The 13,888-nt window shown below is 42.9% G+C and overlaps 1 protein-coding gene across 1 annotated transcript; it reads right to left on the reverse strand.

Moving 5' to 3' along the window:
* Positions 1-2,716: 2,716 nt before the first annotated feature.
* Positions 2,717-13,121, reverse strand: ankrd13d (ankyrin repeat domain 13 family, member D). Its single transcript, XM_072663921.1, has 16 exons — positions 12,150-13,121; positions 11,277-11,412; positions 11,045-11,169; positions 10,877-10,922; positions 10,526-10,669; positions 9,541-9,730; positions 9,165-9,231; positions 8,369-8,450; positions 8,210-8,271; positions 6,857-6,987; positions 6,557-6,714; positions 6,343-6,456; positions 4,721-4,893; positions 4,131-4,213; positions 3,441-3,671; positions 2,717-3,335 (listed from the first exon to the last, which is right to left on the reverse strand). The coding sequence occupies exons 1-16, from the start codon at positions 12,231-12,233 to the stop codon at positions 3,272-3,274; spliced, it is 1,890 nt and encodes a 629-aa protein (XP_072520022.1). The 5' UTR covers positions 12,234-13,121; the 3' UTR covers positions 2,717-3,271.
* Between the last annotated feature and the right edge of the window lie 767 nt (positions 13,122-13,888).

The following is a 13,888-nucleotide window of genomic DNA, read 5'->3' on the forward strand; positions in this document are numbered from 1 at the left end:
CAACCCTGTCATCAATAGCCCAGAGCTCTAACCGCTGACATTGGGGGGGGGGGTGTTTTAAATATCAAGACTTTGCTTCTTTGGCCTCGTCCCCAATTGAGTCTTAAGTGCCAAAAAGTTTTTTTATGAATAAAAAGGCCCATAATGTATTGTTTGCATTCATATCTATCCAACTTTTGCATATGTTTAGCTGGATTTCTTAAAAGTAACACTTAGTTGACATCTAACCATGAAAACCAGGACTGACAAGGCACTACAAGAGCATCAGCTGTGAGAGAAAACTGACTTTTTGATTGTCTGGTGTAATTTTATCATGGAGTAGATTTATTTGGCATCATTACCATTTATACCCTTATGGCAAATGTAACACCCAAAACACCTAAATGTTCACATTATTCTTATTATATGTATTTCATATGTAAATGCACCTTTACTAGCTGTTAAGCTTTAGGAAATCCATGATCTAGGGTCAATCAATCAATCAATCAATCAATAAATAGCCATAACAGGTCATTTCCAAAACATTGTGATGGTAATGGCAACTGGTAGTACGTATATGCATATATATATGTACCTGGTGGTCTATATATATATATATATATAATGCTTGGCTTGGATGGGCAGGAACAACCCAAGACCCACCAAGACACATGCCTGCTATGAAACCCGCTGGAACACCAGTGTCACTGTCTGCAGTCAAGCAGGTTCACATCGCCATGGGCTGAGAGGCTGCCATCCAAGAAAGAAGCCCCTGCTCCAAAATCAACACCTACAAGCTTGACTAAATTTTGCAGCTGAACCACATGGACAAAGACAAAGCCTTCTGGAGGAAAGTTGTATGGTCAGATAAGACTGAGCTTTTTGGCCACAATGACCAGAAGCATATTTGGAGGAGTTAAGGTGAGACATTTTGACCCCAACTCTGTACCAACTCGTAAGCATGGAGGTTAAAACAATGCAATGGATGCAATAAGGAAAGTGGATTGATTAAAGAAGGAGGACTACGCCAGAATTCTTCAGCATAACCCCAAACCATCAGCTAGACCATTACATCTTGGACACAGTTGGGTTTTCCAACAGTAGAGTGACCGCAAATACAGAAATGTAGTTGTGGAATGAACAAAGCAGGCAAACATTAAGCCTATTGGAATGGCCTTCCCAATGTCCTGATCTTGTTGTTGATGACCTTATTGAAAATATGTGGATTGTGCCAGGAAACTCTCACATATCCAACCAGAATTCTGCCCGAAGCTTGATGGCTAGCAAAGGCATCTGGTCAAGGTGCAACATGCAAATTCAACCAAATTAGTTGTACTAAAACTACTGTTGTCTAAATATATATGACACTGTATATGTAAATTTGACCCTGTGTGGATTTTAGCAAAGCCTGAAATTATTACTTTTTTTAAATACAGATCTTCAATCAGCCATATCATGACGTAAAGACTTGCAAACACTGGTTATCTCCATCTACAGTAACACCTTTCAAGGGGTGGATTACATTAGGCAGGAAGTGAACAGTCAGTTCTTGAAGGTGATGTGGTAAAAGCAGGAAAAACAGGCAAGCACAACGATCAAACAGCCAAACTGTAATGTCTAGACTGGGTCAGGGCGTCTCCAAAACATCCAAAACAACATTTCTGAAATGCAGTGGTCAATACCTACCAAAAGTGAACGACAGACAGGGTCAGGGGCATCTAAGGCTCATTGATGGTTATGAAGGCCCCACCTTTACAATAAACAGGAATTAAAGGATCTGCTGCTAATGTGGCAAAAGTGGGACCTATTCATTGTCAGGCAAATAATATTACCATACTATTTAGTTCACATACGTCCTGAATTAGACACTACCATAATTATGAGTGTGCCATTGTTTAAATTACAAACCTAACATCCTCTTAATATTGAAGGTGACATGGTCCTAATGTATAAAAATGTATATTATATGTATAATGTACTTTATATATGCATCTAATTATATGTACAAAATACAAAAATACCATCAACAACCCACCTCAATTCTCATTAGAAGATTATTTAACATGGATACGAATTAAATCATAGGCTAAATATCTTTTGCCTGTAAAAACTGGAATACACACCAATCAGCCATAAGATTAAAACCTCCTGCCTAATATTGTGTATGTCTGCATCATGCCACTAAAACAGCTCTGACCGCTTAGGGCACTGACTCCACCTCTGAAGTTCTCTGGCACCAAGACATTAGCAGCAGATCCTTTAAGCCCTAGATTGGGAGGCAGGGTCTCCACACAGATTGCACAAATAAACCTTGGGTGGTCATGACCCTGTTGTTAGTTCCCCGGTTGTCCTTTCTTGGAGCACTTAGGGTAGGTACTAACCACTGTATACCAGGAACACCTCACAAGACCTGCCTAATGTTTTGGAGACCCAGTCATCTAGCCATCACAATTGGGCCCTTGTGAAATTGGCTCAGATTCTTGTGCTTGATCTTTTTCCTGATTGACGACTATTGTTCTACTGCTTTACTTGCTGCCTTGCTTCGTCTGTCAGTAGTTTTAATGTTATGGCTGATCGGTGAAGGAGTCTATTTTATAAGCTCACACACAAAAAAGTACTCTTGATATATGTAATTATATTTTACACATAAAGACACTTAAAGACACTCTAAATTGATCACCATAAGGAGCAATTAGGGCTGCATGCACACACTTTCTGAATAAATAACGAGTGTGAAAGCGTTTCAGTAACATTTAATAATTATAACTTCCATGTTATCAGCCACCATATTTAACTCATTTTATGCAATAGTATTTATCACTTTATGCATTGCCATAGTCATCAATATTTGATATTCACGTGATCAGCATTACATAATGAACATAAAAGTTGAACATTTTTCACTCAGAATGATGACACCGTTGAGTTGAGAGGACATCATTCACAATGTCTTGCCATGCTTTTTGTTTCATGGTATTTATTCATCAGTGTGCCTTCTGTAAGCAGTTTGTCCATCATAATCTGTTACCCCTATATATATATATATATATATATATATATATATATATATATATATATATATATATATATATATATATATATATATATACCCAGAGGTATGTATATACCTCTCCATCAGTCTCTCTAGTCTCTTGATAAAGCATTCTGTCCCATTTCAAATACTTTATAAAAGAAAAAAGAAGGATGAATCTTTAAGAATAATTTAACATTGCAGAAAAAAAGCACAACCAATAAATTAACCCTTTAAAACCTGCCTATACTTTTGCTGTGGTTACTTCTCAGTGAGTGACAGCTGCAGTATCCTTTCAAGCTCCTCCTCTTCTTCTCTCCTTTTTCTGTTGGGGAACCAAACAGAGAAACGCTACGGGTCAATGTAAATGTTCAAGGCAGCAAGGCCCCTTTTCCATCTGTAATTCACTCCATGTTCATTTCTATATCACCTGTCAAGCTCCTCCTGCTCTCTGCAAGACAGCTCCATGGCCAGGCGCAGCTGCTCATCAAAGCTGGATGCCACAGCAAATGCCCCCGGTGCCCGCGGGTCATCCAGAGAACCGTAAGAGGGTGGTGAGTTAAGGGCGGGGTCAGGTGAACCTGAAAGAGGTTCAGCAGGGTCAGGTAATTCCCTTCCCTCTCCTGCAGCCAGTGACAGAGTCAGAGACTCCTGGATTGCCCTAAAAGAGACAAATGGAGATCAGACCAATGTATGTATCAATGTTTACTCACAGGAAGCCGCGTCCCAAGGCCTCTGAGAAATCAAAAGACACAACTGGTGTATCCTTCACATCAATGGGACGCCCTGGAGCAGCCACACTTGAAGCGAATGATGAAGCATTATCCGCTATCATTGGGATAGGTTGGAGTTGTGTTTTTGATCTAGAAATAAACATCCAACATCAGCACTTGATCTCACTAAAGCTGGCTGCGCCTGAATCAAATTCTCCCCAGAATCAGCATTATCTAGTGTAAAGACTTCCTAGAAGACTAAAGGCTGTTACTGTAGCAAAGTGGGGAAAGCACCCCTTTTTACTACTCTTGATTTCAAAAGAAACGTCAGATGTGCAAGTGTCTACAAACTTCCAAGGCAACACTATTTTGTTGGTCTTAAAACTGTACAAAAACAAAACACACACCTCTCAAGCTGAGAATCCTCCTCATAAAGCGGAGGCTGAGAAGAGACTGGACGTGTGTTAGTGAGAGCCTCCCATATAGTCACCTAAAGAAAGAGAGAGAGAGAGAGATAGAAAGCCAGACGGAACGTGTGGGATGTTAGCAATTGTCTTAAATGACCTTAATTCTGAGTAAGTCTGCAGTTGGTTTGCATCTTAAGATGCCCCCCCTAAATGGCTCACAGGTTACAGAACAATGAACCTAACTTCAGCAACTTCATGCCAACAGTGAATCTACTGGCAGAAAGTAATGCGGGTCTGGGAGAGTAAAGGCTTCTCCATTGTTCTGCTTTTGGCCTAATGTCTTTCCCGTAGCGAGACTTGCTTTCTTGCACTTCTTGTAGTGCTATCCAGTGCAGCTTGCCATCGTCACCTTTGGCTTGCTATTAAGCCGCTTTGCGACAACGTCCACCATGAAAAGTGCTAGACTAATACATCTGAACTCTGAACTGAACATCTGAACTGACTAACAGGCATCATTGTTGTATATCCTAGCAACATTCTTTGAGCCATAAGGTTTAAGGAGTTTCAGGGCTCTGAGGTTTTGGAGTTACCTGGTCACTTTCTGTCCCTGCATCCAGTAGACTCTGCTGAATGGCGAACTGCAGGAGGTTATCATCCTCATCTCTCATTGGTTCACTGCGGCCTGGGCCAAGCGTTGTGTAATCTGGGGGAGGCTCAAACACAGAGGGGTCCACTTCACAGTGCAGAGGAGGAGGACTCTGGCCTGAAAGGACATGATTTAACAGATAAAAGGTTCCACAGTAAATTAAGAGTTCTCTTACAGACATATTTTCTGTTTAAAACAGTTTAAAATGCTAGAATATTATAAATACTGCTTAAAACTAAACAAATCTACAAATCATGTAGTCATCACATTAGCCAATTACTGGGATTAATGTCATAGTACACAGGTATGGGGCTGTACCTAATGATTATTTTTCAATTAGTCGATTACTCAATGACTAATTTACTCAATGACTAATTTAGCAATTATTAAGGGCTTTGTGTGTGTGTGTGTTTTCTCATTTCTCTTAATATTTCAATATTTTCTTTAATCATCCTTTCCTAAAAACCCATTGTATGCACTTCAGGGCATTATTCTGCAACAAAAAATCTCTCAGCATTAACAGGTAACCACTGTTTTTGTCATAGCAATCCTTTACCTGAAATGAAGTAGTATTATTTTTACTTAAAACTTTAAATAAATAAATTATTATAACATTCAATTATTTCATCACTGGGGTAATATGTAGTTAAGGGAATCACTGGCAGATGTCTATATTTTTGAATCCATGTAGTGCAAGGAAATGTAATGTTAGTTTAAGCTATTCTCTCACTCATACATGGCTAATAAAGCAAACAAAAATGTAAAACTGCAGAATAACAGTGTCAGATAACGCAGGGTGCAATGTTAAGTTATGATAACATCACCGGTACCAAAACTACTTTTAACATGGGGCGATGTAGACACAGCACTGACAGTGCTGTTATGCTGCCGTCTTAAGTGCTCCGGGATGGTTGCGCCTCAAGTGCTTGTGTGTAGCAGTTGTACTGTTGAAATAGGCCATCTCCACTTTGCAAAGCTTACAGAGCACCACACTGTTGGTCTGTGCCCAAAATACTCCCACATTTTTGCCACATATGTAATTTTTTTATATATATGTTTTCAGTAAAACGAAGTGACGCACATTATGCAAATCTGTATACATAGATGATGCTGATTATTCCCAAGTTGGGCTGGCACGACTCATTGGCATGGGTGTAAACAACTTGTTGAGCCCAAACAATATGATGGAATAATGTTTTTCAGTTTTCCGTTCTATTTTTTGAGGTATATGTTGATGCTATCGATATCATCATTATTCCACTCTAACAGACCATTTATTCCACTGCTGTGCCATCCAGGGTCAACCAGAGGAGGATGGCTTCCCCTTTTGAGTCTTGGTTCCTCTTAAGGCTTATTTCTCTTGATCTGAAGGAGTTTTTCCTTACCACTGTTTGCCACGGACTTGCTCAAAAGAGGCTCGGACTTGAATCTCTGTAAAGCTGCTTTGTGACGAGGTCTGTCGTGAAAAGCTCTATATAAATGGATCCGAATTGAATTGATGCTATTCATGCTGGTGAGTGCAGTGGCGTGATGATAAAACGCTGCTGATGAAGCAAAGTTTAGTACCTGCATCAGGGGTTCCCTGTGGTGAGTGTACAGTAACAGAGCTGACTGGCTCATCGCAACCGCACAGATTACTGAAGGTCACTCGTGCATTCAACACATGGAAAAGAGGGATTTCTGAATGACAAGAAAGAGAGAAAATAGAACAGTGAGAAAAGCATCCCTGCTGGACCAGTTGGCTGGGTGGTCTAAAAGCGTTTCTAGTGGTCTGTCTCACCTATTTTGACAGGGAAGCCAGGCGGCAAGCGCAGAGTGATGAAGTCTCGCAGTTTGGCAAAGTGGGCATTAGAAATGGCCATGAGATCAATAATGGGGGTCACCTGCTCAGCTAGTGAGAGGGGATGGGCCTCACTTAACCACAGGGTTGCCTTAAACCTGCAAAAGAGAACATGGACAAACACAGTCAGTGTGAATGTGAGTGTCGGAGACCGGTAAGACAGAGAGGGGAACAAGAGCAAGAGTGGACTTCATTCCAGCCAATGTCTGCTATAAACCGTGGCTGCTTTAGAGGTGGTACCTTTGCACTTTGCTGGTGAGCTCAATGGGCCGGCCGATGTCTCTGCCGTTCAGATTAAACTCAGGGTCAAAGTACTCCTCCGCTGTGATGGCTGTTGGGTTGTGAGGACTGGCACACTGGGACACCTGACTCTGAAAGAAGAAAACAAACCAGACATGCTTAAAAGATAGAGAGGGCATTGATTTGAACACTCTGTCACTGGTCACTCACACCTTTCACTGTCAAGCTGTAGCATTTTGCTTTAGACTAAATCGATCCCAAAAAGAACAGCAGATAATCTTTAGTTCCCATGCCATCAGATGCTCTATGCAGAGGTCACTCAAGAGTTTAGAATTTATTAAAAAATGTTCTACCCAATTTGGGAGGCAATCACCCAATCTCTGTCAATATGAACTTCCCCTATCACTAGCTTCCAGCACTTGGAGGGCTCTCCTCTGACACATGTGAAGCCAACCACTGCCTCTTTTTCCTAGTAAGACTGCCGCTGCCTTACTGCAGCCTTACTAGGTAGCCAGGGCGCTCAAAGGGAAAGCACGGCTCCCCAGTTCCGATACAACAACTAACAGACGCCTGTGCTGATCAACATCACACACCTGAGAGCTTAGTCCAGTTCCTTTGCAGGTTTATAGGAACTCAGTGATTTATGTTGTTGATCACTACTGGTGGTAAGGCTGCATGATATAACAGGAATGATAAAAGCTTATATAAAGCTTTTACAGCTTTTTCATTTTTAAAGCAATTAAGCAAGACATTTCATTGCCTTACAGCTCATTCCTTGAAATTCCTGCATGAAAAATCCACAGGCAGCTCTCAAAGGGTGGGAGATAAAAATTTGAGATTGGTCAGAGTGCTGACTTCATTTTAAAGCGGTAGATGTGCAAATTACAATGTGTGGAAACTATATGTTCAAATGTTTGTGGACACCCCTTCTAATGAATGCATTCAGCTACTTCAAGATTCATCCATTGCTGCCACAGATGTGCAAATGCACACACACAGCTTGTCTAGTCCCTGCAGAGAAGTATCAGCAATAGAATAAGACTCTCTGGTGCAGATAATCATGAACCTATTGGCACCATGCTGCTTAATGCCAGGTGTGGGCTATAGTGGTATAAAGCCCCACAGCACTGAGCTGTGGAGCAGTGGAACTGTGTTCTCTGGAATGACGGATGGTGCTCCATTCAACTTTTGGCATGAGTTGGGGAATGAGGTGGGGTGGTGATCATCCAATAGATGATAGAATGGACAATGAGTGATCTGTCTGATTAGAGTATAAACTCCTTATTAATACCCCTGAATCAATACGTACAAATGTAAACATGGTCATGAAGAACTTTAGATCATATTCCTCACCCCATTGTTGGAAACATGCTGCTCTGCAATCCCAAGGAAAGACTGAAGGGGGGTTCTGGATCCTAGAGTAGGATGAGGAGTGAGAAAAGTAGAAAAAAGCTTAGTGGTTTGTCTGGCATTAAAACACACTGTACATTTCATAGTAGTGTGTGTATGTACCTTTGCACCTGGACTTGTCCTGATCTGAGAGGTGTTCAGTACGAGAGCGTGTCACCAGCTCCACATTGCTAGCACTGTAAACCTTCAACAAATCCATATAGAAAACCATTCAGTTTTATAATGACATCACCAGAAAAACTAGAAAACAGCCAAAGCTACAGATTTACACGCATTTACATTTACATTTATGGCATTTAGCAGACGCTCTTATCCAGAGCGACTTACAAAGTGCTTTGCTATTTACCTAAGAAAAGCCTCAGCTAGTTAGAATAGACTAATAGTTCAAAGGATACCTCCAAGCTTAGACATTGCTAAACACAAGACAATAAGGTGACCATAGTACTCTAATCGTTCAAGTCCTCTCTGAAGAGGAGGGTCTTCAGTCTGTGTTTGAAGACAGCGAGCGACTCTGCCGTTCGGACACCCAGGGGAAGCTTTGGTGCCAAGACAGAAAAAAGCCTGGACGCTTATCTTCCGCGGATTTTGAGGGATGGCAGGTGGAGCCGAGCCGTACTTGAAGCTCGAGGGCTCTAGGTGCGGATCGGCTTTTGGTTTTTACTCTTAACACACTCTTTAAAATTGTCAAAAAAAACATATTCTATCCCTACTAGAGCATCATGTGGACTATGAAACAGCCAGAATTTTAAATAAAATAATGCTAATAAAAATGAATAAAGTATTTAATTAATTTAATTCAAGATCACTTGGAAAAGGAGTTTAACCAAAATCACTACCACTAGCTCAAACCTCATATCCAATGGTCTAATCAACATTTTAAAAAGGTGTCAAATCTCACCTTTGCCTCATATCCACTGACCACCTCTGTCTTCTCAGAGCGCCATCCCCAAATTCCAGATTTGTTCCTGGAAACATCATGAGCCGGGCTTTTGTTTAAGATTAGGTGGCTTGTATATTGACACCAAGCTGCAAAAACTTCTCATTTTTAAAGTTTCTCTGTTGGTTACAAGAACCAACTCATTGAGGCACAATTCAGGACAGTCAATCAGTACAGAGCTCATTTATCTTAATTTAGTCTTAAAGGCACAGTAACAGAAACAGCGTGTTTAATTCAAGGAGTTAAAGAGAGGCGAATCACCGGATAATAATGTAATAATGTAACATAATAATGATTGTTTTTGGAGCATAAAACCACACCAATGTCATTACAGTACCTCTCAAAGGCGATGTTGCGTGTGTTGAGGTGTGTAGAAACGATGGGTGAGGTGAGTCTCTGTGCTGTGTTCTCCTGTGAGGGCAACATAGCTGCAAGGAGAGAGGGAGCGTCGCGTGGTGATAGAGACAGTGGCTCTGTGTACACCACCTGCTTCTCATGGTCCACTTCCATTACCATAGCCCCGCCCTCTGGAACACACACACAGTATTACACAGAGTTTAACAGACAGCCTGCTAAATAAAATACATCTATGCTTCGCCCACAGATGCCTTCTCATGTACCAGAAACTGTTTAACTAATCTAAAATACACTATATAGACAAAAGTATTGGGACACCTGCTCATCCCTTGTTTCTTCTGAAAATAAGGGTATTCAAAAGCGTTGAGCCTGCTTTTGTTGGAGTGTCTGTGTCTACTGTCCAGGGACGAAGGCTTTGTACTAGATTGTGGAGCATTTCTGTGAGGATTTGATTGCATTCAGTGACAACAGAGTTAGTGAGGTCAAGATGTTAGATGATCACCACACCACTTCATCCCCAAGGTATTGGATGAAGCACACAGTTTCACTGCTTCACACCTCAATGCTGGGGGGCTTTATATAAGACATGGTGCCAATAGGTTCATGTAATTTTCTATTGGCAATACTTCACTACAGGGACCAGGTAAGCTGTGCATGTGCATTTGCACATCTGTGTCAGCAATGGGTGCAACATATGGTAGCTGAATACAGTTGTTAGAAGGGGTGTCCACAAATATTTAGACATGTAATGTATAACTTAAAATTAACAACACAGGTTTCAATCACCGATGATGCCACAGTCATTTGTGGCTGGCCAACATAACTGGCTGAGCATAATTGTCCTGGCTCTGTCTAAATGGATAGACTGGCCCAATCTTTCTGTTTGCCCCTGGAGCTTTTCTGGCCCAAAACTGGTAAGTGTATAAGGTGTCCTGCTTACAGGTGAATATGCTATTCTGACTTACCTCCGCCCTTAAATATGTAGCTGCGGCGGCCCTTGAGCCAGGTCATATGCTCAAAGCCTAGGAGCGTAGTGTCAACTCGCAAACACGAACCACTCTTCCACACGCGGTACACGTCACTCGGACACACTTTTGACACCAGAGGCACTGCAAGAGAGGGATAGAAGGGGGGCGACCGAGAGAGAAAGTGAAAGAAAAGAGTGAGCTATTCTCAAGGGGTAGAGCGAGAGGAGCTGTCCACTCCGGTGGTGCTGAAATAGTTAACATAAGGGCCTGGAGCCACAAAGCTAAAGAGAGTAGAACAGTACAGGTGTGCTATAAATATATTTATGTGCAGGTGCCGGGCTTACTTACCCCAGCTCGTAAACTCCCATTTCATCTCCACATAGAAATCCTGTGCCTAAAACACACACACACACACACACAAATCAGGTGTAAGCCTTGTGATTTACAACACAACCCTTCATGTCTCACATCGACTTGTCGACTGACTGCACTGTGGATGGTGATCTGTATCCTCACCTGTCTCAGTTTACTGAGAAGCTCTGGAATCCCTGCCAGTCTCTCTGTGGCTCTTTTGAAGTCTCTGTACTGGAGGACCAGCTGCACCAGCTCAGGATCTCCAGTGCTGACCGCTTCCTGCAACACTACACGAGTACACAAGGTTTTAAACCAAACCTAGTCCCTGAGGCTTCACCAGCCAACGCACACAGCGGTTTAGTGGCTCTAGCCTTGCTACGGCATGGTGGCTCACCTGTCCAGCCCTGGGCGTTGCAGTGCGTGGGGTCCGCGTTGTGTCTCAGCAGCACCCTAGCAGACTCCAGGTGGCCGAGGCAGACGGCCAGCTCCAGCGGCGTGCGCCCGCGAGGGTCTAGGCGCTCCACCTCCTGCTGTGGGGAAACACAGCAACATCAGGGCAGCGAACACCTAGACAAAGACCGGGACTTTTGGACAGACGATTTTCGAGTCTTGATGTTTCTCTCGTTCTGATGGTAGATGCTGCGCTTTGACATCAGCTGTGGTAAGAGCTACCGGCATGTCCCAAGAAGACATATTAGGATTGTCAGAGGCTTCTTTACGCATCCTGTGGTTCTGCTGTTGAGCTGAACATGCTAGGACAGCCTGATCTGACCATGTCAGCAGTTGTTTTACCTGTAAATTTTAAAAGATTTAGCAGAGAGTGAAACGGCTGATTTCTAACGGTTCTGAAATCCTTTACACCCTTTAAAGCCAGACTCCTCTGCATCTACAGCCTCATTTCTGAAGGCCTCGGAGAGCTCTTTGGATCTGGCCACGGTGATCTTCTTCATCACTTACTTCAATCCACAGTTAAGCTGAGCTTTGAATAAGACAGGCTCCTCCAGAATCCTCCCTATGTCCTAATCCCATTCTAATCCCAGATTTTAAGTAGTAATACATGTGTGGGTGTCCTAACTTTTTACTTTTTACCTTTACAAAACTGAAATGCACTTCTAATACCTACATTTTCCCAATTGCAGCTTTGTGTTCAGTCATATTCCCACCATTTCTCAATATTGTCCAAATGAATATCAAATCAGATGACTTCCACATGACTGCAGGTCACCAAACATGTGCATGAAGCAGGACCAGCAGTCCATTCTCTCACCTGCTTTTTCTTCAGTTCTCTATCGAGCTCCAGGTACTGGTTGTTCCAGACCAGATCATGCAAAGGAAACGCCTCTTGAGCCATTTTTCCTCTCTTATTTTGCACAACCGAGCCCAGATTTCACGGTTTCGGTTTCTCCCGTTCGCCTCTGCAGCTTTCCGGTGAATCGACGGTGCTGCATGAAGGGTTTGTTGGGCCGCCTTTACAGACAAAAACGACCCCTCCAGCCGTTACGGACCGTTCAGCGTTAGCTATGTACCGAAGAGGGGGTCAAACACCAAAAGCCCCATAATCAGCACCATTCACCACAGTGGGGACCGCGTCCAAACAGCCGCCTCACCGCCATCCCTTCCTGAAACAGGACAGCTGGAAACGCTCAGCTTTAGGCTAAACCCGCGCTGGGAATCAGTCAGTCAGCTATTCAGTTTCCCCTCGAGTGAAAAACGAGCTCGTCAACCAGCAAACCGAGCCACTTTATTAAAAAAGCACTGGACAGACAGAGCACTGGCTGATAGCTAGCTAGTGCTTCGGAGCGGCTGTCTGTGAATCTGCCCCTCTTTAAGACCAAACTAACAGGTTCAATCGGAGGAAAATCTGTCCAAAAAAGTCACAATAAGGGTAATAAAAGTCGATCCGGAGAGAATCCTTCCTTTATTCCTCCACAGAATCATGTTTCAGTTGCGAGCTAGCCAGACCTAGCACGTCTTCTCGGATGCTAGCTAGCTAGCCAACAGCAGCTACCCATCGCTAACGTCTGTAGCTACTTAGCTAGAGCTGCGTCCCATTTAAGCGCCAAACGAAACGGCATTAAAGCCAATTAAGCTAAAAAGGGACCCCAAACGGATAGCCTCTACTGTCATGGACGTGTGGGCATATAAAACTGGCAAAAGCCAGCAATAAAAAAAGCGAGCGGCGGCCTGTTGTCCTCTCCGCATCCAGGTCGGCAGAGCTGCTCCTGCTGCTCCTGCTGCTGTTGCTGCTGCTGCTGTGCGGATCCCGGAGCGCAGACGGTGGCCAATCCAGGTCCAGTATGCAAAGTATGGATCCGCTCCGGGATTTCGATCCGACCGCGCGGAGAGGCCGAGCTGCAGCAGCACCGCGCCGCACCGCAGAGTCGGAATAAAACCCCGGGGCGGATTCTTACTTTCTGGACCTGGATTTAGCTAACATCTCTACAGCCGGGCAGCGCGGTTTGGAGCATCATGGCGAATTCATTGAAAATGTCGCTTTAGGAGGACAAATAAGGATAAAATGAATTTAAACATAATGAAACATTATTCATGATTACAGTGAAGTGTATTAAATAATTCATAATTATCTTATTTAACTACTCTCAAAACTAATATCAAGAGCCCATCATTTAAGTGCTGGAACTCGTAGCTTTAATGTAAAAAAAATAATTCAATATAAATAATACTAAGATATATCATAGTCCATGCTTTTGCTAGGGTGTTGCTACAGCATCGCTACGTGCTTTCGACAGGGGTGCTCATAGGGTTGCTAGGTGGTTGTTATGGTATCCCGGATGGATGCTATGGTGTTACTATTGCTGCGGAATTATGGTAAATATCAGTGATAGTAAGTAGGATCTCTGGACTAGCATGTGAATGTAGCATTAGTGTGCCCTAGATGGATGTTACTTGGTGGGAGCCATTGCTATGCAGTTTCTATGGTATCCTAGGTAGTTGCTATGGTGGTTGCTGTGGTACTCCTGGTGGTTGTGTCACTGTGATTGAAGA

Source organism: Salminus brasiliensis, chromosome 19 (assembly GCF_030463535.1).
Source record: "Salminus brasiliensis chromosome 19, fSalBra1.hap2, whole genome shotgun sequence".
NCBI classification, from domain to species: domain Eukaryota; kingdom Metazoa; phylum Chordata; class Actinopteri; order Characiformes; family Bryconidae; genus Salminus; species Salminus brasiliensis.